Source organism: Petaurus breviceps, unplaced genomic scaffold (genome assembly GCF_028583685.1).
Source record: "Petaurus breviceps papuanus isolate PSGF00001 unplaced genomic scaffold, PetGlider_PUasm1.0 225, whole genome shotgun sequence".
NCBI classification, from domain to species: Eukaryota; Metazoa; Chordata; class Mammalia; order Diprotodontia; family Petauridae; genus Petaurus; species Petaurus breviceps.
In genome coordinates this window covers 15,568,917-15,594,051 of record NW_027185889.1, presented here as the reverse complement: position 1 = coordinate 15,594,051, position 25,135 = coordinate 15,568,917, and the positions used below count along the sequence as shown (strand labels likewise).

Below are 25,135 nucleotides of genomic sequence, written 5' to 3'. Positions count from 1 at the left end.
AAAAAGGCACTTTTTTAAAAGTCTGATTTTTCTTTCTTTCCAACCTTAAGGTTAGAGGCATTTTTGGTATGTTCTATTAATTTGTATTTAAGGCATGATTTTCAAACTGTGGTCATGCTCGGCTCCACCTCTCTTAAATCCAGTTCACCATGGGCAGGTTGAGATACCACCTCTGTGATGTCATTGCCCTCTCCAAGAATGAAGGATGAACGATAGCAGCAGGTCCTGTGGTCTCATCCATTCATCAGGGTCTTGAGCAGGGAAACTGCTTCTGAAAAAAATGTTCATAGGTAGAGTGTAAATGGAAAACTTACATGGGAGAAATAAAACAAAAGACGTGTTATTATCACCATAAGTCTTTGGCTAGCCCCTCTCAAGATCTGGGACAGCTAGGTGACGCCATAGTGCGAAGGGCACCCGCAGGAAGTCAGGAGGACTCATCTTCCTGAGTTCAAATCTGGCCCCAGACACTTACTAACTAGTGACCCTGGGTAAGTCACTTAACCCTGTTTGCTTCAGTTTCTTCATCTGTAAAATAAGCTATAAAACACTCCAGTATCTTTGCTAAGAAAACCCCAAATGGGGTCACAAAGAGTCAGACGTGACTGAAAAGCAACCAAACAACAGTAACAACAAAGGTCTAGACTGCTTGTAACTTTAACCCACTTGTTGTTCAGTCATGCCTGACTTTGTGACCCCATGGGCTTGTCCAAGGGGTTTCTTGGCAGAGATACTAGAGTGGTTTGCCATTCCCTTCTCCCATGTGTCCCCATTTTACAGGTGAGGAAACTGAGGCAAACAGGAGTAAATGACTTACCCAGGGTCACACAGCTAGTGTCTGAGGCTGGATTTGAACTCAGGTCTTCCTGACTCTAGGCCCAACACTCTGTCTGCTGCATTTCTCTTGCTAGTTACTCCTTAAAATTCTGTTTTGTATCATATCCTTAAAATGCTTTTCTTTATCATTGTAGAGTCTGTAAATCACTTCTTGTAATAGTTAGAAGGGACCTTAGTTATTATCTCATCCTTCCCTCTCATTTTGCAGAGGAGGAAAATAAAGGCTAGAGGGCTGACCAACTGCTCCAAAGTGGCCAAGCCAGGATTATAACTTGCTTCCTGTGACTTTACATGCAACTCCTTCCATGCACCACACACCTCTGCAATTTTCAGGATTCTTAGTATTCTATATTATGAATGTGAAACCATCAGGGCTCTGATATGTTTTGTAGGAACTTAAAAAAAAATAAAAACAAACCTTTATCTTTATTTTGATTAACAAGCAATTTTTTCCTCCCTCCTCTCATTTAAAAAAAAAAAGAAGAAAATTATTGTAACAAATCTGTGTAGTTAAGCAAAAACAAATTCCTCTACTGGCCACGTCCAAAAATGTATCTCATCCTATACTGTATCACCTCTCTGTCACAAGGAGGGCAGTGGGCTTCATCATTCATTTTCTGGAATGATGATTGGTTACTTCATTGATCAGAGCTCTGAAGTGTTTAAAAGTTGCGTGTCCTTACAGTGTTGTAATTATATCAGGTTTTCTCCTGGTTCTGCTCACTTTAACTCTGCCTCAGTTCATATATCAAACTCACCTCCAGACATTTATAAGCTGTGTGACCCTGGGCAAGTCACTTAATCTTGTTGGCCTCAGTTTCCTCATCTCATCTGTCAATGAGCCGCATAAGGAAATGGCAAACCACTCTAGCATCTCTGCCAAGAAAACCCTAAATGGGGTCATGACATGACTGAAATGACTGAACAACAATTCACAATACACTTTTTTCATCATGAGTGTTGGAAGGGACTACAGCAATCAGGTTATCCAGTTTCTTCTTTATACAGTTGAGAACACTGGGGCCCAAAAAGGAGATAAAATCCTAGAATCATAAATTTTGAGTTAGTAAGGATGGTGAAGGCCATTGAATCCATTTCTCCCTTCCTCCATTTTATAGATCAGGAAACTGAACCTCAGAGGAGTTAAATGACTTGCCTAGAATCACCCAGCTCATGAGTGTCTGAAGGGCAGTTTGGACCCCTGTCTTTTTGAAAACAAGTCCTCTGATTCCAAATTACTTTGCTCTTTGACCTTTCGCCCAGACTCCTCTCAGTCATGATTTGGGGGATTATCCCTTATGGAAAGGATCATGCTTCTAAGTCCCAACTCAAATCCTACCTTCTGTAAGAGGTCATCTCCAGGACTCCTCAATGCTAGTCATATCCCTCTAAGATACTGCTTTCAACACCCAACTTTCCCTGTACATTTCTTATATGTACATAGTTGTTTGCGTTTTGTCTCTCTCTCTGTTAGAGCTGAACCTCTTTCCTGAAGGCAGGGACATTTGCTTTTTAATTTTTGTTTTGTACCTGCATTCTACAAGGTACTTTCCTTGCATATAGTGAGAATTTAATAAGTACTTGCTTATTATTATAATATTACATATCAAATAAACTAATATATCATTATAATATATTCTCATTAAAGTAGGAGAGCCTGAAGTGTACCTTTCAGTATAGAACTATACTAATGTGATCACTTGGGATGAGATGTCAAAGGATGTTTGGTCATTAGAATGCCCCAAGGGCCTTGATGCTTATAGCTTCTTATGGTCAGACATCATGCCTCAGAGGACATGCCTTCAAGGAAGGGAGAACTGTTTTCAATCCTTTGAAGATGGAAGAGAGTTCACTGATGTGAGAAACTGATGTGATGGAAAAGAAACAGATGAGAACTGACTTCTGGTTAATGGAGCTTCTCTCCTCTGCTTTCAGCTCTGCTACAGAAAGGGATGAGTGGCTAGAAGCAATCTCCCAGTCAATTGAAGAATATGCCAAGAAGAAAATCACATTCTGCCCCTCCAGAAGTCTCGATGAGGTATAATGTTCTTTTTCTAACCTTTTTTAAAATCAACTAAAAGGATCTTTTATTTTAATGTTTGATTGATTTAAAAAAATACTGCCCTGTCTTAGTGGTTCTATCCCCATTTGAACCTGATAGAACCCTCCTTTTTAGCTAATAATCATGGTTAAACAAAAACAAATCTACATTTGATCGTGCCTGAAAAATCAGAATTCTGAGAAGCAGGGAGAGGGCTTGCTTCCTCATCAGTTAGAACTGGTTGTGGCATTTTTCAGAGTGCTAAAGTCTCTGTGTTGTTTTTCATTACATAACTATGGTCCTTATGTAAATTCTTACCTTGTATAATTAGGGCTAGCAGGAATATCCTTTTTTGTTTAAGTATTTTTTTAGTGAACAAAAATCTTTTCTCCCTCTTTCCCACTTCCCTATTTTAAAAAATGGCGGACAAACCCCTCTTGTAATAAATATACATGGTCAAGCAAAACCCAGTCTTGCTTGGGCTGTGTCTGATTTTGTACCCTACCACCCTGTTAGGAGGGTGGGTATCATATTTCATCATCTCTCATCTTCCTCATGCTATTATGATTTATCCTTACATGGATCAAAGTAATCAAGCATTTTTAAGTTCTCTTCACAAAATGTTAGCATATAATTTGTTCTCTAGGTTCTGCTCCCTTCACACTGCATCAGTTCATACAGGTCTCCCCAGGTTTCTCTGAAACCATCCTTTTTATCATTTTTGTGACATCATAATGTTTCATTCATTAATATGCCATAATTTATTTGATTGTCCTTCAATTGGTGGGTACTCCATTAGTTTCCATTTCTTTGCCATCAAAAAAAGTGGGGCCATAGTTTTTTTTTTTTCATATGACTCCTTTTCCTCTTCTTTGATCTCTTTTGAGGATAGGCCTACTATTGTATTACTGTTCAAAGGGTCAAAGGCATGCCTAGTAACTCTGGGGACATAGAGCATTCCTAAATTCACCTTTATCATCATCATAACTAGCATTTACATAGTGCTTTGAGATTTGCAAAGCACTTTACAAACAGTGTCTCGTTTTATCCTTGCAACAACCCTTGGAGGTAGGTGTTATTATTTATCTCTATTTTAGAGATCAGAAAACTAAGGCAGACAGGGGTTAAGTGACTTGCCCCGGGTCATACAGCTAGTAAATGTCTAAGGCCAGATTCAAACTGAGGTCTTTCTGATTTGAGGCCCAGCACTCTATCTATTGGACCACCCAACTGCCCCTAAATAAGGAATGGAGGCCATCTACAGTCTTCCTGATCTATATCTGGCCACTGAAACCAGATGGCTTCAGATGAGAAAGTGAGGGTGGTGACTTTGCACAGCCCTCTCTCACTTAAATCCAATTCATTTGCAAGTCATGGCATCACCTTCCTGATGTCATGGTTCTTTCAAGAATGAAAGACAAACAAGAACAACAAATAAGAAGCAAAGATGAACAGAAAAGATAAAATTGGGGCAGCTACGTGGCCCAGTGAATACAGCACCAGCTCTAAGTCAGGAGGACCTGAGTTCAAATCCGGCCTCAGACACTTGACACACTTACTAGCTGTGTGACCTTGGGTAAGTCACTTAACCCCAATTAATTGCCTTGTCTTCTTGCCTCCAAGAAACAAAACAAAACAAAAAAAGATAAAATAGACAATTCCAGTTATATAACAAAATCAGTAAGAAATCAAGCACTTAATTAGGAAAAAAGACCTTATAACAAATAGTTCTGGTAAAGTTCAGATAGTCAAGAAATGTAGGAAATTAGTTTAAATATGAGAACAAATGACATTAAGAAAGTTGCTAAAACTGTACCTACTTTTTGACCCAATGATACCTACTAGGTCCATATTACAAAGAGGTAGAAGTGGGGGAAAGTCCCAGAGATACCAAAATATTTATAGCAGCACTTTTTATAGTAACAAAAATCTGGAAAGAAAGAAGGTAATTTGGGAATGGTTGAATAAATTAAACAGGGAAGCTGTTCCCAGAGCATTGGTGTACAGGCACAAAACTTAGATGAGAATTATGGGCATATGCACTTAATGGAGTATTTTTGCGTCATAAGAAATGAGACATTTGAAGAATTCAGAAAAACTTGGATAGATGTGAATGAATTGATTTTAAAAAGAGCAAGAAAAATAGGTAATTTACCCAGTGACCTTAATAACATAAAGGAAAAGAAATTAAATGGCTCAGAATCATTAAGCATTAGTCCACTATGAGTCCGTTATGGACATAATTTACATTAATTCACTGAGCATTCATTAAGTTCCTGCCGTGCACTGGGAATTATGGATACAAAGACATTGAAATTGGCCTTGCCTTTAGGGAGGTAACATTCCATTGGAGAGAAACAATGTGAATATAAATATATTAAGTAAAATGTTCTGGGGGGTGGGGTGGGGTAGGGGAGGTACAGGCCTACTGAAAAATAGGCATAGTATGAAGATAGAGAAGAATAGGCTAGCGACAGGGAAGGGACATGAGTTTGAGGGAATAGGGAATAGGTAGTGGTCAGGGAAGGGACCTTGGGCCCGGGCTGCTAACAAAGGGGTATTGGCGGAAACCTTGGACCAGAGTAGCAAAGCTAATGTTGATTTGGTTTTTAATCTTAAGGCTATTGATGGAAACATAGAAAAATAATCTAGATTTTTAAAAATCGGATAAAAAACCTATAATTTTATCTGTGTGGGGAATTCCTTGATGAGAAAAGTTCCCCCACCAGTTCAGGTCAGCATCTTGTCCTTGTACCAGGACACATACAGAAGTAACTGATGGGGAAACAAAAAAAGACCTGAGTAAAACTTCTTTAAGCTGATTCTGTGTGATAGAAAAACCAGAGTTTGTTTTCTCCTTTTATTGATATGATTCCTACAGCCCCACGACTCTCTTTTTTTGCAGACGGAAACGGATAAGAAGGAAGAGACGAGTCCCCTGGGCTCAAAGGCTCCCATCTGGATTCCTGACACTAGGGCCACCATGTGCATGGTGTGTACGAGTGAATTCACACTCACCTGGAGGAGGCACCATTGTCGGGCTTGTGGCAAGGTAGGACAAGTGCGTCCTGTTCTGCCTTTCAGGTAATGCCCATTTTAAAGGAAGCATCTGGATTACAGGGGGGCAATGCAGTGGTAATTTCTCAGGGCCCCAAGAAGTTCTCTAAGATGATAGGTTGCAGATCATCTGGCTAGATGCCCAGATAGATGGAGTTTCCATACCAGAGCACCCTACACAAAATCAAAGGCTGGACCAAAAAATATTTTTAAAAAGAATTCACATTATATGTTATGTTCTAAAACATATTTGCACAAAACACCATTGTGCTGAAAAAATACTGAATCATCAAATAACATCTGGAATGATATTGGGTCAATATTGAGAGCAAAAAAATCTTATTTCAGGCCAGTATTTTTCTTCCTGTGACTTTGAACTATATATTTATGTAACACTCTCTACAAATAGGACAATATACGCCAACAAAAATAATAATACTAGATTACATGTGTATAGCACTTTCCTTCCCTAATTCTTTTGTATATGCCCTTATTTGTTCTTTGCAATAATCCTGTAACTCACATTTAAGGAATGCAAAGAGTTTTATATACACATTATTTCATTTGATCCTTTCAACCTTTCTATGAGGTGTTATCATTGTCCCCATTTTACAGATGAAGAAACTAAGGCTTAACTTTTTTGGGGGTGAGGTGGGGCAGTCAGGGTTTAAGTGACTTATCCAGGGTCACATAGCTGGTAACTGTATGAGGTTGGATTTGAACTCAGGTCCTCCTGACTCCAGGACCTGTGCTCAATCTACTGTGCCCCGTGCCTGCCTCCTTAAGGTCTAACTCTTAAGTTAATTTGTTTTATGTGTTTTCAGATTGTCTGTCAAGCTTGTTCATCAAATAAATATGGCTTAGATTACTTGAAAAACCAGCCAGCAAGAGTCTGTGAACACTGTTTCAAAGAATTGCAGAAGCTAGGTAACGAAAACCCACTTCAGCCCCTCACCAGCTCCTTTTTCCCCCAACTTTGTTACTCTCTTTGCCCCTTCGTTGAACCAGTCTTTGGAAAACTTCCTTTTCCGTAAATGGAATTAGTAATGTTGGCCACATTTTGGGGGCAAATACCTAGAAGTTCAATTTAATTAATTCTTGGCTCCCCAAATTCAGACTTAGTACTCAGTTCAAGGCGGGACTAGACCAAAATTTACCTTCATATTAGGAGAGAAGGTTTGCTAAGCAGATAATAGTGTAAATTGAGATGAGAACCATGATTAACACTTTAGGAGTACAATGAAAGGGGTCAAGGAGAACATTTTAAAAATTAATCATATAAGGAAATATTGCAGAGAATTTGCTTAAAACAACTTGAGCACATTATCTTTATTTGAGAAATAGAAATTATTAATATGGGGCTTATAAGCTATTCTTCTCTGACTATTAATGCTTGTGCTAAAGGGAAATCCTACTAACAGGTTGTTTTAGGATAATATATTTGGAGTTGGGAGGGACTTCACAGTCCAGGTAATCCAGCTCCCTTCATTTTACAGGAGAGGGACCTGAGGCAAAGAGAAGTTAAAAAGGAATTGCCTGAGGTCACGTAGCCAGTTAGTGTCAGAGCTGTGACTTAAACCCATGCTCTAGATAAAGCTGTTCTTTCCTCTTAGTCTCATTCCAGTCATTTTAAGGACCTAAACATGGTAGAATCGAATTTATTTTAAAAATCAGTTCTTGAAAACCTAAAAGTTTTTCTGTGGTCAAAATTTACAGTTTTCTTGTGTGTGACCCAGATGCTGTTAACGTTTCATTTAATTTAATTTTAGTCTTCTAAAAAAGCTCAATCTGGTAGTATTTTTGTTTTGGTTTTATCAAGAATTGGTTTTATTTGATGTACCCAGTTTATAGAATTGGGAAAAGTTTCTCTATAAAGAATTGAAACCTCTTTAAAAAAAATACTCTATATTTCAGATAAACCTCACTACCACTATGGCTAATTACACAAGGTTATAAGTTTATTCAGTCACACAAAATACATTTTTCTGTTAGTTTCTAATCTCCTCTCGTCTCTGTAACCAGAAATGACTATTTGGCTGCAAAAAGGTTATTGGGTCTGTTATTTCACTACAGTCAGGTCTAAGATGACTACCAGGACTTCCCTAAAGTAGCCACCCTTCCTAGAGTCTGAACATGGTTTATAGCCGCATTCCTGAAAGATTTGTGGATTTATTTGTGGGGTAGAATAAACCACCTGACTCAATAGTTTAGTACCTGCAACTTCATAAATCTGCAGTTTATTACTAACTGTAAATAACCAGCACCTCATCTATACATTGTAGATAGATAATCCTTCTCCCAGTTCTTGTCATTTTTCATTGCTCTCCCCCTGAATTCTTTCCCTCCTCACTCTTTCTCCTAACTTCCCATCTTAGTACCCATTGTAACCAGAGCTATTAGGCATACCACTCAAATGTCTTCATGTCAGTGCCCATTCCAGACCTAGTTTCCCTATATGTTAAATAATGATCTCTTTCCCTCTCTCTCCTCTCCCTCCCTCCTCTCCTCCTTTCCCCGATCTCAGAAAACCACGTTTGCAAACTTAAAAGTTGTGTGTGTATGTACCTGTTGTTATTATTTTTCCAGAGGGTGCACTGGAAAGGGCAGACTTAGGAAGACTAGAATTAGAAAGATAGGAAGCAGATGAGAATGAGAGTATAGGCAAGCTGCATAGGCACCAGGAGAAACAAGGAAAGGATTTTATAGAATGAATACTTCCCCCAAGGTTCTAATGAGAATATTGATTTGTGGATCCACCAAAGCTTACATTCCAGCAGTTGCCTCTGGGGAGGGCCAGAGGTTCTGGTGGCCAAGAGCCTGCTAGACTTGGGAAGAAACCTTTGCTCATCCCAAATTTCAAGAAGGGGAGAACCAGAGGTGAGAGTGGTCAGGAGGTTACTTGATGTATCAAGAGGACTTTGCTCATCCCCTCTTCCGGTGGATCAATCCTTCTTATAGAGGTGCCACCTTATTCACCCAGCACAGAGCAATGCCTCAAACTTAGTAGGTGCCCAGGAAATGTTTATCCAATGAATGGTCATGATTAGCTCCATAAATTGTTCATGTGATGTCTCTCTTTAGATCACCAGAATTCACCTAAGACTGGGTCCCCAGCAAATCACAAATCTCCTTCAAGTGCCTTGTCTTCAGTTTTGCATAGTATTCCATCTGGAAGGAAACAAAAAAAAATCCCAGCTGCCCTCAAAGAAGTAAGTGTTGCCATTTAATTTGAAAACTTGCGGATGTTGAGTTATTCGTGCTTCACAGGCCAAAAGACTGGAAGGAAATCTGGAATAAGGTGATGCCAGCAAGCGGGGCAGTGTTGGAACTACCATGTTAAATTGGAAATTGACAAACTATATGTAGTGGAGATTCATGGCTCCATGTGCCATTGTCTTTTTTGTTTTTTCTTTGTATAATTTTGTTGATCTTTGTCAAATTCATAGTAGCACAAAATAAATTCTTTTAAAATTTCTGCAAAGAGGAAACCCAGGAAAGTCCACACATGTACAAAAGGTAGTAAAGGGAACTTAGAACAGCCCTACCTCAGAGCATCACCTAGTGGTATATGCAGAGAGTGCATGCCATACAACTAATTCAAAGCAGTCCTGGGAAGAAAATAAATATGGTGGACACACCCACTTAGCTCTCTGCTCCTGGTATTCATGTAAGGCAGGTAGACCTATGGAGGGATTATAGAGTCATAGAATTTTAGAGCCACATGGGGCCATGGTGATCATCTGGTCCAATGACCTCAGTGGAGAGGTAAGGAAACGGAGACCAAGAGAAATAAAATGACTAATCCAGAGTCACATCGGTCATAAGTGAAATACTTTTATGCATTCAGTCACCTCTAGAAATTCATGACACATATTGACTTTCTGATACTTCCTCTATTCAATTTGTTGACATTAGAATGAGCTGACTCTTTTACTTTTCCAGAATACTGACTGAGAATTTGAGAGGAACTAAAACCATTTCTGATTTCATCAGCCTCCAACTAAATATGTGAAAATAACTGAGCAAAAAAGTCCACATCTTACATGAGGATTTTGTTCTAAATATCATGCATCAGTTTTGGTAATGTTAGATTCTAATGACTTAGTCTGACAGAGTACCAAATTCTGAGTTAATGCGATCATTTTTTTTCTTCTCAATATATTTATCTATTATAAAAATCCTCAAGATGTTTTCAAAGGAACCCAATTTATGTATTTATTTAAAGCAGTTGGGATTAAGTAATTTGCTCAAGGTTACTTGGCCAGTTATTTTGTGTGGGTGTTAAGTATCTGAGGCCAGAACCGATCTTGGGTCTCCCAACTCCAGGGCTGGCACTTACTCACTGTGCCACCTGGCTGCCCCCAGGAACCGATTTTTAACTTTGGTGTTTAGAATATACTTTCTTATAAACACACTATTATTATATGTTGGTTGGGCCAACCCACTTATTGTCGTTTGGTCATTTCAGTTGTGTCTGACTCTTCATAACCCTGTTTGGAATTTTCTTGGCAAAGATACTAGAATGGTTTGCCATGTTGTTCTCCAGCTCATTTTATGGATGAGAAAACTGAAACAAACAGGGTTAAGTGACTTGCCCAGGGTCAATGTCTGAGGCTAGATTTGAACTTAGGCAGATGAATCTTCCTGACTCTAGGCTTGGTGCTCTTTGCACTATGGTGCCACCTAGCTACCCCATGGACCCACCCATATACATCTATTAAAAATGTACTGGTATGCCAATACTGGTATTTCAGCCACTCATGGCATCTTTTCCAAGGCAAAGGCCCAACTTGAGACATAGTTGGAAACTTGGTGTCCTTTTCGAGGATGATTTACAGTGGCTCAGCCCTGTAATAAGCTGGAAACTGCTTTCCTTTCTCCCCATATACACAGGCTGATTGATCCATTGGATCAATGGATGGAAGATGGAGGAGAGATGGAAGGGACCTTAGAGGTCAACTAGTCTAACTGCTCATTTCCAAGGGAGGATGCAGGGGGCTTAAGTGATGGAGTAACAGAAAACATTCAGTCCCTGGTCCTTTGCTGCATGAGCCCACTTTCCACTGTACTGTTTTTGCTATTGTTCAGTCATTTCAGTCTTCATGACCCCAGTTAAGGTTTTCTTGACAAAGATACTGAAGTGGTTTGCCATTTCCTTCTGCAGCTCATTTTACAGAAGAGAAAACTGAGGCAATCCAGGGTTAAGTGACTTGCCCAGGGTCACACAACTAGTAAGTATCTGAGGCTGGAATTGAACTCAGGTCTTTCTGACTCCAAGCCACCTAGCTGCCATTTTTATTGTGTGGTTTATTTAGAAAAAGATAAAGATTTGTTCCCAGTTAATTAGATTATAATTTTTCCAAGGCCTGTGAGGTGCTTAGAGATAAAAATTTAGGAAAAATAAACTAGCAGCTAGTTAAAATAGTTTCCCCCAGCATTCCAAGTTTTTGTTTTGTTTTTATCCAGATCTCTGATTTTATTGGTGAAGGAAGTCTTGGTTAGCAACCCCCTGTACCAACAAATCTGTAGTTTGTAATCCTAGGGAGCCACCTGAGGCAGTGAGTGACTGTTCTGGATCCTACAGCCATTAGCCTAAGAAGGGGAAGTTGAACGCTGGTCCTTGTGTCTCCGAGGCTAGCCGTCTGGCCATGCTGCCTCTCTTGACCTTCTAAGTTCCAGGGGAGAGTTTAAGTGCATGAGTAATCCCTGAAATCTCCCAAATATGATTAAAAAAAAAAACACCCAACAACAACAACCTTTTGGTCTTTGTAGTTAAATTTTCCCCTAACCTCATTCACGCTGAGATTCAGTCCCAGCAGTGAATCTTAAACAAAAGATAAAAGACATTCTTTAACCTCTAAAAAGTAACAGGAGGAATGAAACTAGTTCTTCCACAAAGTGAAAGCTTGAAGCGATGAACAACCTTTGAAAGGCTCCCTCAAAAATGCAGCTTAAAATGAGAATGTTCTGGTTTTAGAACATTAGCTCCTGGTTGCTGTAACTTAACCTCATTTTGGCAATGATATTTATGTTGCATAGAGTGCTGTACTTGGAGGCAGGAAGTCCTGGGTTAAAATCCTCCCTTTGATGCTTGCTCTGTGGCACTGGGAAATTAACCTTTACAAGAGGTACTTTACACTGAGGTTATAGCTGTAGGTCATGTAATGACCCATGACCCAGCTGGTTCCCTCACTGATCAGAATCACAGATCTCTGATGTTCAGGTTGGCTGATTTACCCAGCAGTATATTTAATTTCTTATTTAAAAATCTATGGTAGTGATAATCACCATTTAGGGCTTTAAAGTTTGCCAAGCTGGCTACACATTTTATTACATTTTATCCTGACAGTAATGATAATCCACATTTTACAGATGTGTAAAACTGACACTTAGAGGTTGAATCACTTGTCCGGGACCATAACGTACACATGACTCCAGACTTAGAGCTCCATCTGGGATACTGTCTAACTACCACTTAATAACAACAAGCTGCTTCTGTTCATTGTTTGTTCCAGGTGTCAGCAAACACGGAAGACTCTACCATGAGTGGCTACCTGTACAGGTCAAAGGGCAGTAAGAAACCATGGAAACATTTTTGGTTTGTGATAAAAAATAAAGTGCTCTACACATATGCTGCAAGTGAGGTAAGAGTCTGATTTATTTCCTCTTCAGATTTCAGTGTGGTGATGTAGGAATGGTGGTCAGTCACTTAAGGATCCTCTTTAGAAAGGGAGTTGAGAGTGAGACACCTTTGAATGGGCTGAATGGGAAACTGTGACTACCATTTTGAATTTATAGGGATTGTGAATTTCAGTTGAGACCACAAAGCCTATCTATAGGCAGCTAGGTGCCAGAGTAGAGAGAGCACTGGGCCTGGAGTCAAGAAGATCTGAGTTCAAATCACTTCTAACTGTGTGAGCCTGGGTAAGTCACTTAACCCTGTTTGCCTCAGTTTCCTTATCTGTAAAAATGAGCTGGAGAAGAAATGGCAAACCACTCCAGTATCTCTGCCAAGAAAACCCCAAATGGGGTCATGAAGAGTGGGAAATGACTGAACAACAACAACAAATAAAGGCCATCTCAGTCCATCCCTCTCCTTTTACAGATGAGGAAACTGAGACCCAAGGAGGTTAAGTGACTTGCCCAAGATTACACAAATTTTAAGTGGCAGAGCTGGATTCAAACCCATGTCATTGGTCTGAAAATCCAGCACACATTTCAGATCCCTTCCACTCTTTCTTGCTTCCTCAATATGGCAGATGATTAGCCCTGACAGCCTTATTGTTTTGGTAGATTTTTTTTCTTTTTGGAGGGGGGAAGGTAGGGCAATTGGGGTTAAGTGACTTGCCCAAGGTCACATGGCTAGTTTTGTGTTAGGTGTCTGAGGCCGTATTTGAACTTGGGTCCTCCTGACTCCAGGGCCGGTGTTCTATTCACTGCGCCACCTAGCTGTCCTGTTTTGGTAGATTTTTAAAGGAAATTTTTTTGTCTTATATTTGGAGAACTCTAGTCAACCCAAACAATTTTAACTGGCACCACAATTGGTACTTCCATCAGCCCTAAAATAGTAGACTTTAGCTAGTCTCTATCCTCTGATCAGCTTAGCCACTTTGAGAGAGATAACATACGTTAATGGGGAAAACACCAAACCAAGGATTCGGAAACATTGGTTCTAAACCCTACTTCAGGTAGTCATTTGCTGTGCAGCCTCAAGCAGTCTTCACATACTTGGGGTAGACCTTCCACTAACTCTACCCCAAGCATGTGAAGACACCCCCAAGCAGAATGGGCAGATGAGAATAATTTGTTCCAAAGGCTGAAGTAGGCACTGTGGAATTCTTAGAAACTGGTTAGACATTGAAGATGCCAAAGCCACCTGCTTCATCCCGGGCCATCCCTGCTTGCTATAACTGTTATCTTGCCACTGGACTTCTATGACTCTGGAAGAGAAAGTAGTAAGGCTGACAACTTTGTACAGTTCTGCCTCATTTAAATCCAATTTATGCATGAGTCAAGACATCACCCTATGATGTCATTGGTCGTCTTTGAGAAGGAAGGACAAACAACAATCTTGAGCAGATAACTTCTTTGAGCCTCTGCTGTCTCATCTGTAAAATGGGGTGATGATCATCCTGCCTTTGCTCCCACGGTTGTTCTGGGAAGCAAATGAATGTTAATGATGTGAAAGTTATTGGAAAACTATGTGAATGGACGTGACTGAAACCAATGAACAACAAAAATCATATGTAGAAGAAGAAGAAGAAAGAGACCTGCCTTGTTCAGTCCCTTAAGATAGAACTAGGAGCAATGGGTAGAAATTAAAAGGAAGTCAATTTAAGCTTTATGTAAGGAAAAACTTTACAACAGTTTCCAATACTGTGTGCAGCAGATTATTCCCCTGTACTAGAGTTTTCCCAGTATCTAGGTTCTGCATGACTTCTTGTTAAGTAGTTCACAGGGAAAGGAGATTCTGGTTTAGGTGTTGGTTGGCTAGGTGGACTCTGAGGCAGCTTCCAATTCTGAAATTCTGGGATATTTTATGGGAATTGTTGTGGTTCAGATTAATCTGTAATCCTGAAAAAAAAAGTATCCTTTTTAAAAAGAAAGGCAGAATGTTATACCATTTATAAAATTGAGGTGTATGTGTTTTAAAACTAGGATGTTGCAGCCTTGGAAAGTCAGCCGTTATTGGGATTCACTGTTGCTGAAGTTCATGATGAAAATTCACAGTCTAAAGTATTCCAACTACTACATAAAAATGTCCTGTTCTACATGTTCAAAGCAGATGATGCTCATTCGGCTCAGAAGTAAGTCACTTAGAAATGCCTTTTTTTTTTTGGCTATACTTTAGCGTTTGCCTCTGCACTTGACTTTTATTTTTGTTTTTTGAACTTTTTTTCAAATACTGTTTTATTTTTTCTCAATTATATGTAAAAACAATTTTTAATATTCATTTTTAAAAATTTTGAGTTCCAAAATTCTCTCCACCCTCCCTGAGATGGTAAGCAATTTGATTTAGGCTATACATGTTCTGCATTTGTTTAAAATAATTAAAAATACCTGGGAGCTTTTCTAAGACTAAGTCACAGAGAAGGTGCTGGTCAGCTTTGGTAGAGAGAGTGTTCTCGCCTGGGACTTCCCCTATATTGGTGAAATCATAGCTCTGGTTCTTATTCTCCCTTTAATGTAAGGGAGATCATGGATCATAGATGAAGAGCTACAGGGGAGGGACTATAAAAGCTTCCAGTCCAATCTTCTCATTTTGCAGATTAGCCTGAGGGTCTAAAAGACTCTCATTAAGTGACTTGTTATAAAGAAGTCACCAGATTATAGATTTAGAGCCAGAAGGCACCTCAGAGGCCATCTATTTCAACCTTCTCATTTTACAAATGGGGACATTGAGGCCTAGAGAGGTAAAGTAATGAGTTGCCCAAAGTCACATGGGTAATTAAGCATCAGAGATAGAGTTTGAATTCAGTTCTCTCACTTCAGAGCCAGTGGATTTTCCAAGGTACCATAATATCTCTATCAGTCTTTCTAAAATGGAAAGATTAGCATAACAGCCTAAGTGATTTTTTTTTGGAGGCAATCAGGGTCACACAGCTAGTAAGTGTCTACGACTGGATTTGAACTCAGGTCCTCCTGACTTCAGGGCTGGTGCCTTATCCACTGCACCACCTAGCTGCCCCAACCTAACTATTTTTAAAAAGTATTTTTTTTTTAGAGAGACCACATGGTGTGGTGAATATAAAATAGGGCTTCATTGTTAGGAAGGCCTGGATTCAAGGAATGCATCTGACACACATGGCTGTATGATGATGGGCGAGTCAACAGTAGCTCTCTGACTTTTTAGTTATAGGAGAGTTGCTAATCTATTTAAAATGGAAAGATTAGCTTTTAAAAAATGCACAGATGGAATAAAAGGAAGCATAGACAAGTTTTGGAGAGAAACTTGTAGAATTTATATATTTTTTGGGGGAAAAGTGAGTCAAAATGGAGTTCATGGTTTCATAGAGAATCTTCTTGTTTTCTGCTATTTGTCAGTTTTTAAAAATAAAATGTAAATTCTAAAAAAATAAAATGGAAGTATACTAGACAAACTTTGCTCAGAAATTGCTTTAAAGCAGAGGGTTGAGAATCTGGGAGATTTGCAAGAGCTCAAAGGGTAGTGAAAATTAGATGGTGCTAGCCAAGATCTTCTGTCCACACATGACCTCAGAAAAAAGCAGCATGTGGCAGCTCCTGCTGACGGGAAGGGAAGCTGGGGCCTGTTTTGACCTCTCTTACGTCAAGGCAAGAATCTTTGCCCTCAGCATTCCAAGGATTTGGCAGTCTAAGGGTTCCCTTGTGCCACGGAACAGCAAGACTTCCAACAGCTGCTTACTAACTTGTCTCACTGGCAAGAAGGTCGGTCACATTAAAAAGGCCCCCATGCAGTCAGCAGGGACAGGCTTAAGGTGGGAAGCCAACCTAGTTTTTGATGGTTAAGAATAATAAGGTCTCTCTTCAGTGACTTTCCTAATCAGATTAGGTGGGGTGGGGGGGGGGGGGCCTGTCCTTGTGAGCATATCTTCCCACAATATGCAAACCTTGATGGAGAGTCTTTGAACAGGCCAGCTCCCTTTGACTCCTAATTCATAGTAAGGTTTATTTTGGCCTCAGAAAACAATTGCATCACTTGTAATAATAAGCATTCCTTTCTTTGAATTCTCAGTAACAAGAAAAGTTCAGTTGAGTTGACAGATTTTCTTGAAGATGAGGAGAAATGTTTTTGATAAATCGAATGTTAGTGGTTAACTAGGATAATTAACAATGATCATAATTACAATAATAATAACTAGCATTAACATCAACACCTTAAGGTTTGTAAAGTTATTTACATATCTTATCTCATTTGGACCTCGTAAAAGCCCTAAAAGGTCTATTACTGTGGAATAAAGAAACCAAGGAGTTATATAGCCAGACAATCATTTATTTAGCAGTGCATGCAGGTGCAGAAACAAACTGGGTCTGTGGCTCTCTATAGCCAAGGACTCTGACCATTGATTTCTACACCATTAATATACAATTTAGAAGGAGGGAAAAACAGAATTATAATGCTTGAGACATTTGGTTTCTTATTGATGAAGAGGATTAGGAGACAATGAGGTGAGAGGGGAAGGGGTAATTTTGTAACATTCCTTAAGTTGGGTGACAGTTGAAAGGGTGAGTAATCTTGAGTCCCAAATGTCCCAAATACTTGTCCAGTCCATGACAACATCTTCCCTTGGACATTTTGAAATAGGTCTTGTCTTCAGGGCAGCTCTGAATGGGGCTTCTAGAAGATTTGTTTCTCTAGTTTCAGGTCACTTTCAGAGATTCCTAGGTAATTCTTGCTAAAATCTGCTAGTAACAAGACTTGATACAATTTAGTACAATCTCCTAAATTTTATTTTCCAATGACTAGTTCATGTGGTGAAAACCAGCTTATGGTTCTTATGGTTCTAAATCCTATTAACATCAAATTAGGAACCCATAATTCACCTAAAACTTCAGAGAATTTCAGTTTTTACATATCACTTGTAAACTTTGTACCTATTATGGATACTACTGTCAATAGGCTGAAGAAAAAAATCTTAAGGAAAAAAAAATCCATGAAGGCCTGACTTGGAAAATAAGCCCTTCTGTCTCTTAAAATGACCAGACAGGGGCTTCAAAATAAGACAGTAATTTCACTTTCTTCATAATTATCAATACAATTTTATATGTAAACTCCTTAATCCAATTTTGAGCAATTATTACTAAAACATACTCAAGTCCTATATATCCCATTAGAAACATTCAGAAATCAGTTCTGTGTGTGTGTGCTTGTTTGAGTACACACATCCTAGTTCTTAGAGAAGACAATCTGATTCTGTTGCTTTCTCAAAATTTACTTCTCCATTTAATTAGGGAACTTTTACATCTTTGTCTTATTCCCCTCTATCAGGGTGTTATCTTCATATCATCCTAGAAGAATGGGATACTTTAAGAATCTAATCTTTTACATAAATATATAACTGTTAGCAAATGGATAGCAAGCCCAAGAACTCATTTACTTAGTTCCTTAGGATATGTAACTGACTACAAATTCAGACTGAAAACAGTAATCTCTTGTTCTTGCATCCTATGATAGTAACTCACAGAAGTTTTAGTGTTGTAGGGACAAAACTTCCACTGTTCACTTGCCCAGATTTTTTTTTTTGCTATGAAAAAAAAAGGAGGGTCATGATTATGACGATATAAAAACTGTACTCTCAAGTACACAGCCTGACCTGACATAAACCATAATGGGGAAAACTCCCTTAGCACATTTTGATATTAGGCACAAGTCATATTCACCGGCCAATCATATAGCAAAGTTCCACATTATTTACTGGGTATCAAAACAGGATCAGAATTAACCAGGTGGGAAAACTTCCTGTTCAGAAAGGAAAATAGCACAATGGAGAAACTGAGTGAAGGGGATCCTACCTTAGCCTACACCAAGGTCAACCCTTCAACTTTTCCCAGGCTTAGATATCCACAATTGTCCAAATAGGAGAAAGTATCTCGTTGTAAATGGGACCACTTTATGATTTAGCTTTACAATAGATTTAGACCAAATCAAATTGGATCTATAATCCTTAATGGTAACATTCAAATTCTCAATTTTCCCAAGGGCCCACTGTTTTTTAGTTAGCTCATGTTAAAAAAATTCATGGTGGCATTCTCAGTTTTCTATAACTTTTTTGCTTTTTGGAGGGAGGAAGGCAGGGCAGTTGGGGTTAAGTGACTTGTCCAAGGTCACACAGCTAGTCAGTGTTAAGTGTCTGAGGCTGGATCTGAACTCAGTTCCTCCTGACTTCAGGGTCTGTGCTCTATTCACTGTGCCACCTAGCTACCCTTATAGCTTTTTCTAGGAAATTTAAAGAGTATAGGGAATGCAGGAAGGAAAAGCTACTTATTTAAAAAGAGAATGCTATCCCAAATTCAATGCTGAATATATAGTTATATATTTTCCATATCATAAAAAATAATCAAATAAGGTTTTTCATATCCTTCTTAACTGAATGGAATAAAAACCCTCCTTCAAGCCGCTTTCTAAAATTTGCAAACCCTTTACTTTCAAGCCCTCTATTTACCCTCAGTAGCCAAGGACAATAATTATTGGTTTATACAATTAATGTACAATTTGGAAGGAGTGAAAAGCAGGAAAAATAGAATAATAAGGATTGAGACACCTGGATTCTTATCAGGGGAGGGTATTGGGAGACAATGAGAAGAGAGGGAGAAGAGTAGTAGTTTTATGACATTTACTTAAGTAAGGTGACCATTGGAAGGGAGAATAATCTTGTGACTTCTCCAAAATCAGCTAACTCCCAAGAAGTTGAAACTTAACTTCACAAAGTGGTAGAAAAGGGAAAATGGAACCACTAAAGTTAGGTGCTGTTATTATCCCCTTTTATAAATGAGGACATGGAGGCAGAGAAGGTTTAAGTTCTCCATAAAATAGTATTTTTGGCAAGTGCATGGTTTTGTGTGTGTATGTATGCGTGTGCACGCGTGTGTGTGTGTGTGCGTGTGCATACATACACCCCCCCAAAAAAATTATATTTATATATAATTTTCATCCCTGGGGCAAAAGTGAGTAGACAGTACTATACTTAATGGATTGAATGCCTTATTTAGAGTCAGGGACCTAGGTTGAAGCCCTAACTTTGACATTTAAAAGGTTCACATGACCTTGAGCATAACATCAGAGACCCAGTTTCCTCATCTGTAAAATGGGAATAATATCACTAGCACCTACTACACAAGGTTTTTGTGAGGTTCATATGAGACATTATTTGTAAAGCATTTGTGTTATATAAATGTTAGCTATTTTTCATCCTCATTATTACGATTCGTACGTAATGGATATAGAAATATATCTAAGGATATTTTTTTTCTTTTTATCAGGTGGATAGAAGCATTTCAGGAAGGCACAGTGCTGTAGCACCATCTGTTTCATCTCTTTTTTATGGTTCCAGAGGACTTAGAATTTCATCAGAAGTCATGAAATGCAGAAAAAAGATTTTTATCAATGTAATTCCGCACTGCCAAGAGAAAATCCGACTCAGCTGTATGTTATCTGACTTAGGAAATTGTCTTTTAGTTGTGTTAATATTTCTTTAAAAAAGATTGTACACTTGTTAGGGTATTTTTTTTTTCATACAAAGTGTTATTTATTAAATTTTTGTTGTTTACTTAATGGTCAGAGTTATTTCCGAGGCTCATACTGAATTCCAAAGTGTCCTTGTCTTCAGGAAAATAGATAACATAACAGAAGTGTTAACTATTGTGACATGGCCCATGTTTTCTTCTGTTACTTTTAGCGATAACATTCTGACCAACAGACATTCTTTGTATCCAAAGTTTTCTGCCAACATCAGTTTTCTGTGAATTGCTTAATTTAGAAATAGTGAACACTTTTAAATGGTTAAAGAAAAAGACATGCAACCTTAGTCTCAGTAGATTAATCCCAAATATATCTTTATTATTTTATAATGGGGGGTAAAACCCAACAACATATAGGCAAGCTTCTACCTCAGGGACACTCTGGGATTAAGTTCCAGTAAGCTATCTAAATAACAAAACTACTTTTGTCTGTCCTGTACTTATGTTCTTGGTGGGGAAGGGATACAAGATCAAAGTTGGATAGCCACAGGAGAGCAGCCTAATTTTCTTATTGAACTGTGAGTCATAATGAGGAGTCTGCAAGTCTGAAGTTAACACTTTAGAAAACAGCTTTCCCAATCATATGTGCAAAAGCAGTCAACCCAACAGGCTTTAAAATAAAGGTCATACTCCACTAATACAGCCTAATTATCAGCATGGCTTTCAGTCAACATGATACCCAGAAAGATATTCATCACTAAGTAGAACCAGTACCTTGGGCCCATCTCTAGGAAGCATCCAATCCCCACCCCCACCATGATGGTGGGTCTTGAACTGCCTTGTGGAACTACCCTTGGAAACTAGCAGGAGAAAAAAACAGAATTTTCACTGTGATCCACATGCTTCAGAGAACACTATTCCCCTCTTTATTCTCTTTAAAGCAAGAGACTGGTTAAAATCATCTCATGGGGAAGCTCAGGAATTTTCCACTTCTTCTTATGAAGATATTCATGAGGATGACAGTTTCTTTACCCTTTGCTGTAGTTCAGCACATTCTGGGGTCCCTTTCCTTAGTGTTTGCTCATGAAGCACCCCTGATGGACCTGAATCCTCCCAGGCAAACATTTCAGGTCCATCACATGGCAGACCAGAATAGCAAGTCCTTAAACATCCTCAGATGCTGACACCAGGAATGGGGTAGGGAATGAATGCTTATGTCATACAATTAGGAATCCAGTGCCAGAAAAGTCACCTAGTTCAATCCTGTCATTTTATAGATAAGCACAGCAAGTCTCTCAGATAAGTGAGAGCATTTGAACCCAGATCCCAGGACTCCAAATCCAGCGTGCTTCCTGCTGTACCTTCTCTTATTTTTTTTTTAATCTAAGGCCTGCGGAATAAGATGTCTATGACATTTAAGAGGTGGAGAGGGTGGTAAAGTCCGATGGGAATGTTTGGGGTGAAGAATCCTAAGTGGCTTCTAAGAGACTCAGTTTGGTTTTCCCCTTCTCACCCTTGGGGGGGATTCTCCTGATCAATTCTCCTCCCACCCCCTCACCGTGCTCTGGCTCCACATTAAACAGCTTCATTCCTCTAAACCTTGTCAGTGAGGCCCTCCCGAATTCCTTGATTATTTGTGAAACCTTTAGGAGATGCTTCCAGGGACATTCACGCCTGAATCAGGGTTCTGAGAGCTTCCTGCTATGTTGGGTTGTAAGAGAATTCAGTTGAATCCCTACAGGTTTTGTCTTTGATTCATCTGGTGTGATGTATCTCATTGCTTCTGCCTTTCCTCAGTTCTATACTTAACATGCCTAACTCAAGGCCACCCAAGGTCCTAATTATCACTGTAAAATAACGTTGGGTCAGGTCGCTGAAAAAAAAAAAACCCAGCAGAAATTTTGGATTGCATATGAAATTGCCTGACTAGGTCTAGAAAGAAAAATACAGCAAACTCCCAGCCTTCTGCAGTGTTTGGAATAGGACAGAAAGAAAGGGAGGGTGTCTAAGTATAAAGAGCTTTGAACTTCACTAAGAACTCTGGGATACATTGTATGATCCTAGAACTAAAAGGGTCAGCAGAGGTCATTCAGTCCAAACCACTTGTTGCACAGATGGGGAAACAGGTTCAGAGAGGTGGACCTGCCTGAGCTCACGCAGTGTGTAACCTGGGTTCAAGTGCAGTCTCTGACATATACTGACTGTGTGGACCTGGATAAGTCACTTAATCCCTCACACCTCTAGGCAGTTTTTTAACTTTAAGTTGAAGATGCCAACCTGCATTGGTAGGGAGAATTTTCTTTGCTGGGAGTTCCTAATGCCAATGAAATTACAACTCCTGTCCCTCTTCCTATCAAGGGACTGGAGAGACTGAGGCTGAAATGAGGAGGCTGGACTGACTTGGGAGAAGCCAGAATTTGTAGCCTTCTGAACCAGCCTGATTTTTTGGCCCAGATACTCCCCCACTGGCTATTCCTGCCACCAAGATCAAAATGGCTAATTTTGCTTTTGACCCTTAGCCACCTCCATTCTGAATCCTTCCCTCTCTTCATGCTTCCCCTTCCCTTCCTCCCTTCTTTGCACTTCTCACTCCCCCCAATTATCTAACTTCAAATCTCAGGTCCACACTTGAAAAGTTTCTCCTTCCTCTTCCTGGATCCAGTCAATTAAACCCAGCCTTCCCTTAGCTGGGTAATTCACCAGAAGGTGTGAATGAGGGTTTTGAGCTAGTAGAATTCATTTCCATTTGAAAACTGGAGTTTACTGCCCAAAGGAACTGGCTTTGTTTTTGAAAAGAGCCTTCTGGTTATTCTAGCCAGAGAGTTTTCTATTCTGTACCCCCAGATCCTTTTTAGGATCCAAAGGCTGTAATCTACAGAATGGCTTACATACTCTAATGAATTCATAAGTTTCAGCAAAACAAAGTAGTATTATTTTTACAGAGGGAATTTGGGTTGGCAGAACTGATGATGAATCATAAATCCTGTAGTGGAGGCCTCCTACACTATACTTTAAAAAACAACAAAACTTAGATGCTATGATTTTCATCCATATGGATAGCTCCCAGCAAGGAATTTCCTCCTCCCGATTCAGAGATCCAAGCCTGCTCTACCACTTAACTGTCTTAAGAAAGCTTCCTGGGGCTCTGGGTGGTTATCAGTGATTTACCTAGGAGTACCCAGGTCTTTCAGGGTGACCAGGCTGCCTCTCACCCAATACAGCCATTAGTATGCTAATGTAGCATAGATGAGATATTTCGTTTGATTTCAGTTATCTTTAATTTCTGGATAAGATTTGAGATCATAATATTTTGTTCTCAGCACTTTATTTACAGTGAGAATATGGACACAGGTTTCCACTGACAGGTGGGCAAATCACAGTATTGAGAAATGAGCACCTTCTTGATAACTTTGCTGCTAGAGGTATGGACTTGCTCTTAGATGATCCTCTAGCCTTTGGTCTGAAAAAGGTTATGAAAGAATGTTATCCTGGGGCTTTATGTCATGTTCCTTTCCACTTTCTCAAGGAAAGCTCATCTGGACATTTTCTTCCTTTTAACAAAAGAAACATTACCTTGCTGGTGGAATTTTTTTTTTTAAGAGAAAGGCATTAGGGAGTTCAATGGAAGGTATACTCATAATATAGTATCAAATCGTGAGTATGTGAGATTGCTACTGCATTGGAGACAATGCAGTAACCATTAAGACCCATTTTTTTCCTCCAAGCCATTTGACTTTCTAGAAACATTTTACCTGGAAAAGTTCAGTTTGTTCTGTATTGTCCACATAGAAATAGAGATCCTTTATAAATAATTAAAAGTCACTGTAAATAATGTCAATATGTATATTTGTACAAATAAATCGACAAGATTAATGTTTATATTGGTTATGTTGGAGTATTTTTATTTAAAATTACTTGTGTCATCATTCTAAAGCTAGCCCACCTAGGCTGATTAAGAACCAACTTTCTCACCAAATAGGATTTCCTCTTCTTACACAATCTGATAACATCATACCCATAAGCCAATGCTAATGATTCAGGTAGTGAGAATTTTCTTTAACAAGTATTCTAGACTGCTGGGGGTGGGAGTGGGGAAGGGTGGTCTGAAGCCTCTGCAGAATTAGTGGCTAAGGGGTGTCTCCATGTGAGTTGCTTCTCTAGATAATGGCCCTGGGGATTAAGCTGGTAGCAGAGCCTATGATCTTGGGGCACTGCTATTCCCAAGGCTTTTGGGTTGGTGTCCTGGGCTAATAACTCCATCAGGATCATAGGAGAGGTGGTGGCCATTGTTTGACTTTCAAGGCAAATGACAGCTCCATTCTTGTAAGTGGCAGTTGGTGGGGAGGGCTGGCCGTTCACACCAGGCATTGAGGTTCCTTGGTTGATGACTGCAGGGACCAGGCCTGAAGCTGGGCCAGTGGTCTGATGGGTACTACTACTCCCAGGGTCCCTTTGATGACAGTTGTTTAGCTCGTGATGGTGGTAGGATAGTGGGCTTCTCCACTCAGTGAGATGGCTCCCCTCAGTGAGGACTGTGGGGCTGTTGAATTATCTCTCTAGGGTCTGAGATGATATGGTAGTCTAGGTTGGGACCATGGCTTGACTTGCTGCAAACATACTGCTTTCTCTCTCCCTCTCCCTTCCCTCCCAACCCCCCTCTCTCTCAGGATTCCTTGTTGCATGGACCATCTCCTGTCTTCCTGATCTATATCTTGCCACTGGACCCAGATGGCTCCAGAGGAGAAAATGAGGCTGGTGACTGCACAGCCCTGCCTCCCTTAAATCCAATTCACTTTCCAGTCATGCCATCACCTCCCTGATTTCATGGTCCTCTTTGAGAATGAAGGACAAACAACTACCACCACCACCACCTTGCCACATACCCATACACATACATGTATAGATGCTTCTTCTTACTTTTATTACTTTTCACGTAGACCCTTGTAATAGCCTTCAAAGAGGCCTCCAGTTTCTTTCCCTAATCCATACCAATTCTTCCTAGAAAGCCCAGCTTTAATTATGTTTCCTTTCTGCTCAAAAGCT

The 25,135-nt window shown here is 39.5% G+C and overlaps 1 protein-coding gene across 1 annotated transcript in view; it reads left to right on the top strand.

The window, feature by feature from the left end:
- The window catches only part of FGD6 (FYVE, RhoGEF and PH domain containing 6), a 180,385-nt gene extending 156,411 nt beyond the window's left edge, over positions 1–23,974 (top strand). The window contains exons 15-21 of the mRNA XM_069095179.1: positions 2,773–2,875; positions 5,784–5,930; positions 6,760–6,862; positions 9,017–9,144; positions 12,451–12,579; positions 14,594–14,742; positions 19,895–23,974. Of these exons, the coding sequence (XP_068951280.1) occupies positions 2,773–2,875; positions 5,784–5,930; positions 6,760–6,862; positions 9,017–9,144; positions 12,451–12,579; positions 14,594–14,742; positions 19,895–19,931 (796 nt within the window). The 3' untranslated portion in view covers positions 19,932–23,974. The remainder of the gene's footprint in view (positions 1–2,772; positions 2,876–5,783; positions 5,931–6,759; positions 6,863–9,016; positions 9,145–12,450; positions 12,580–14,593; positions 14,743–19,894) is intronic.
- Positions 23,975–25,135: the final 1,161 nt, after the last annotated feature.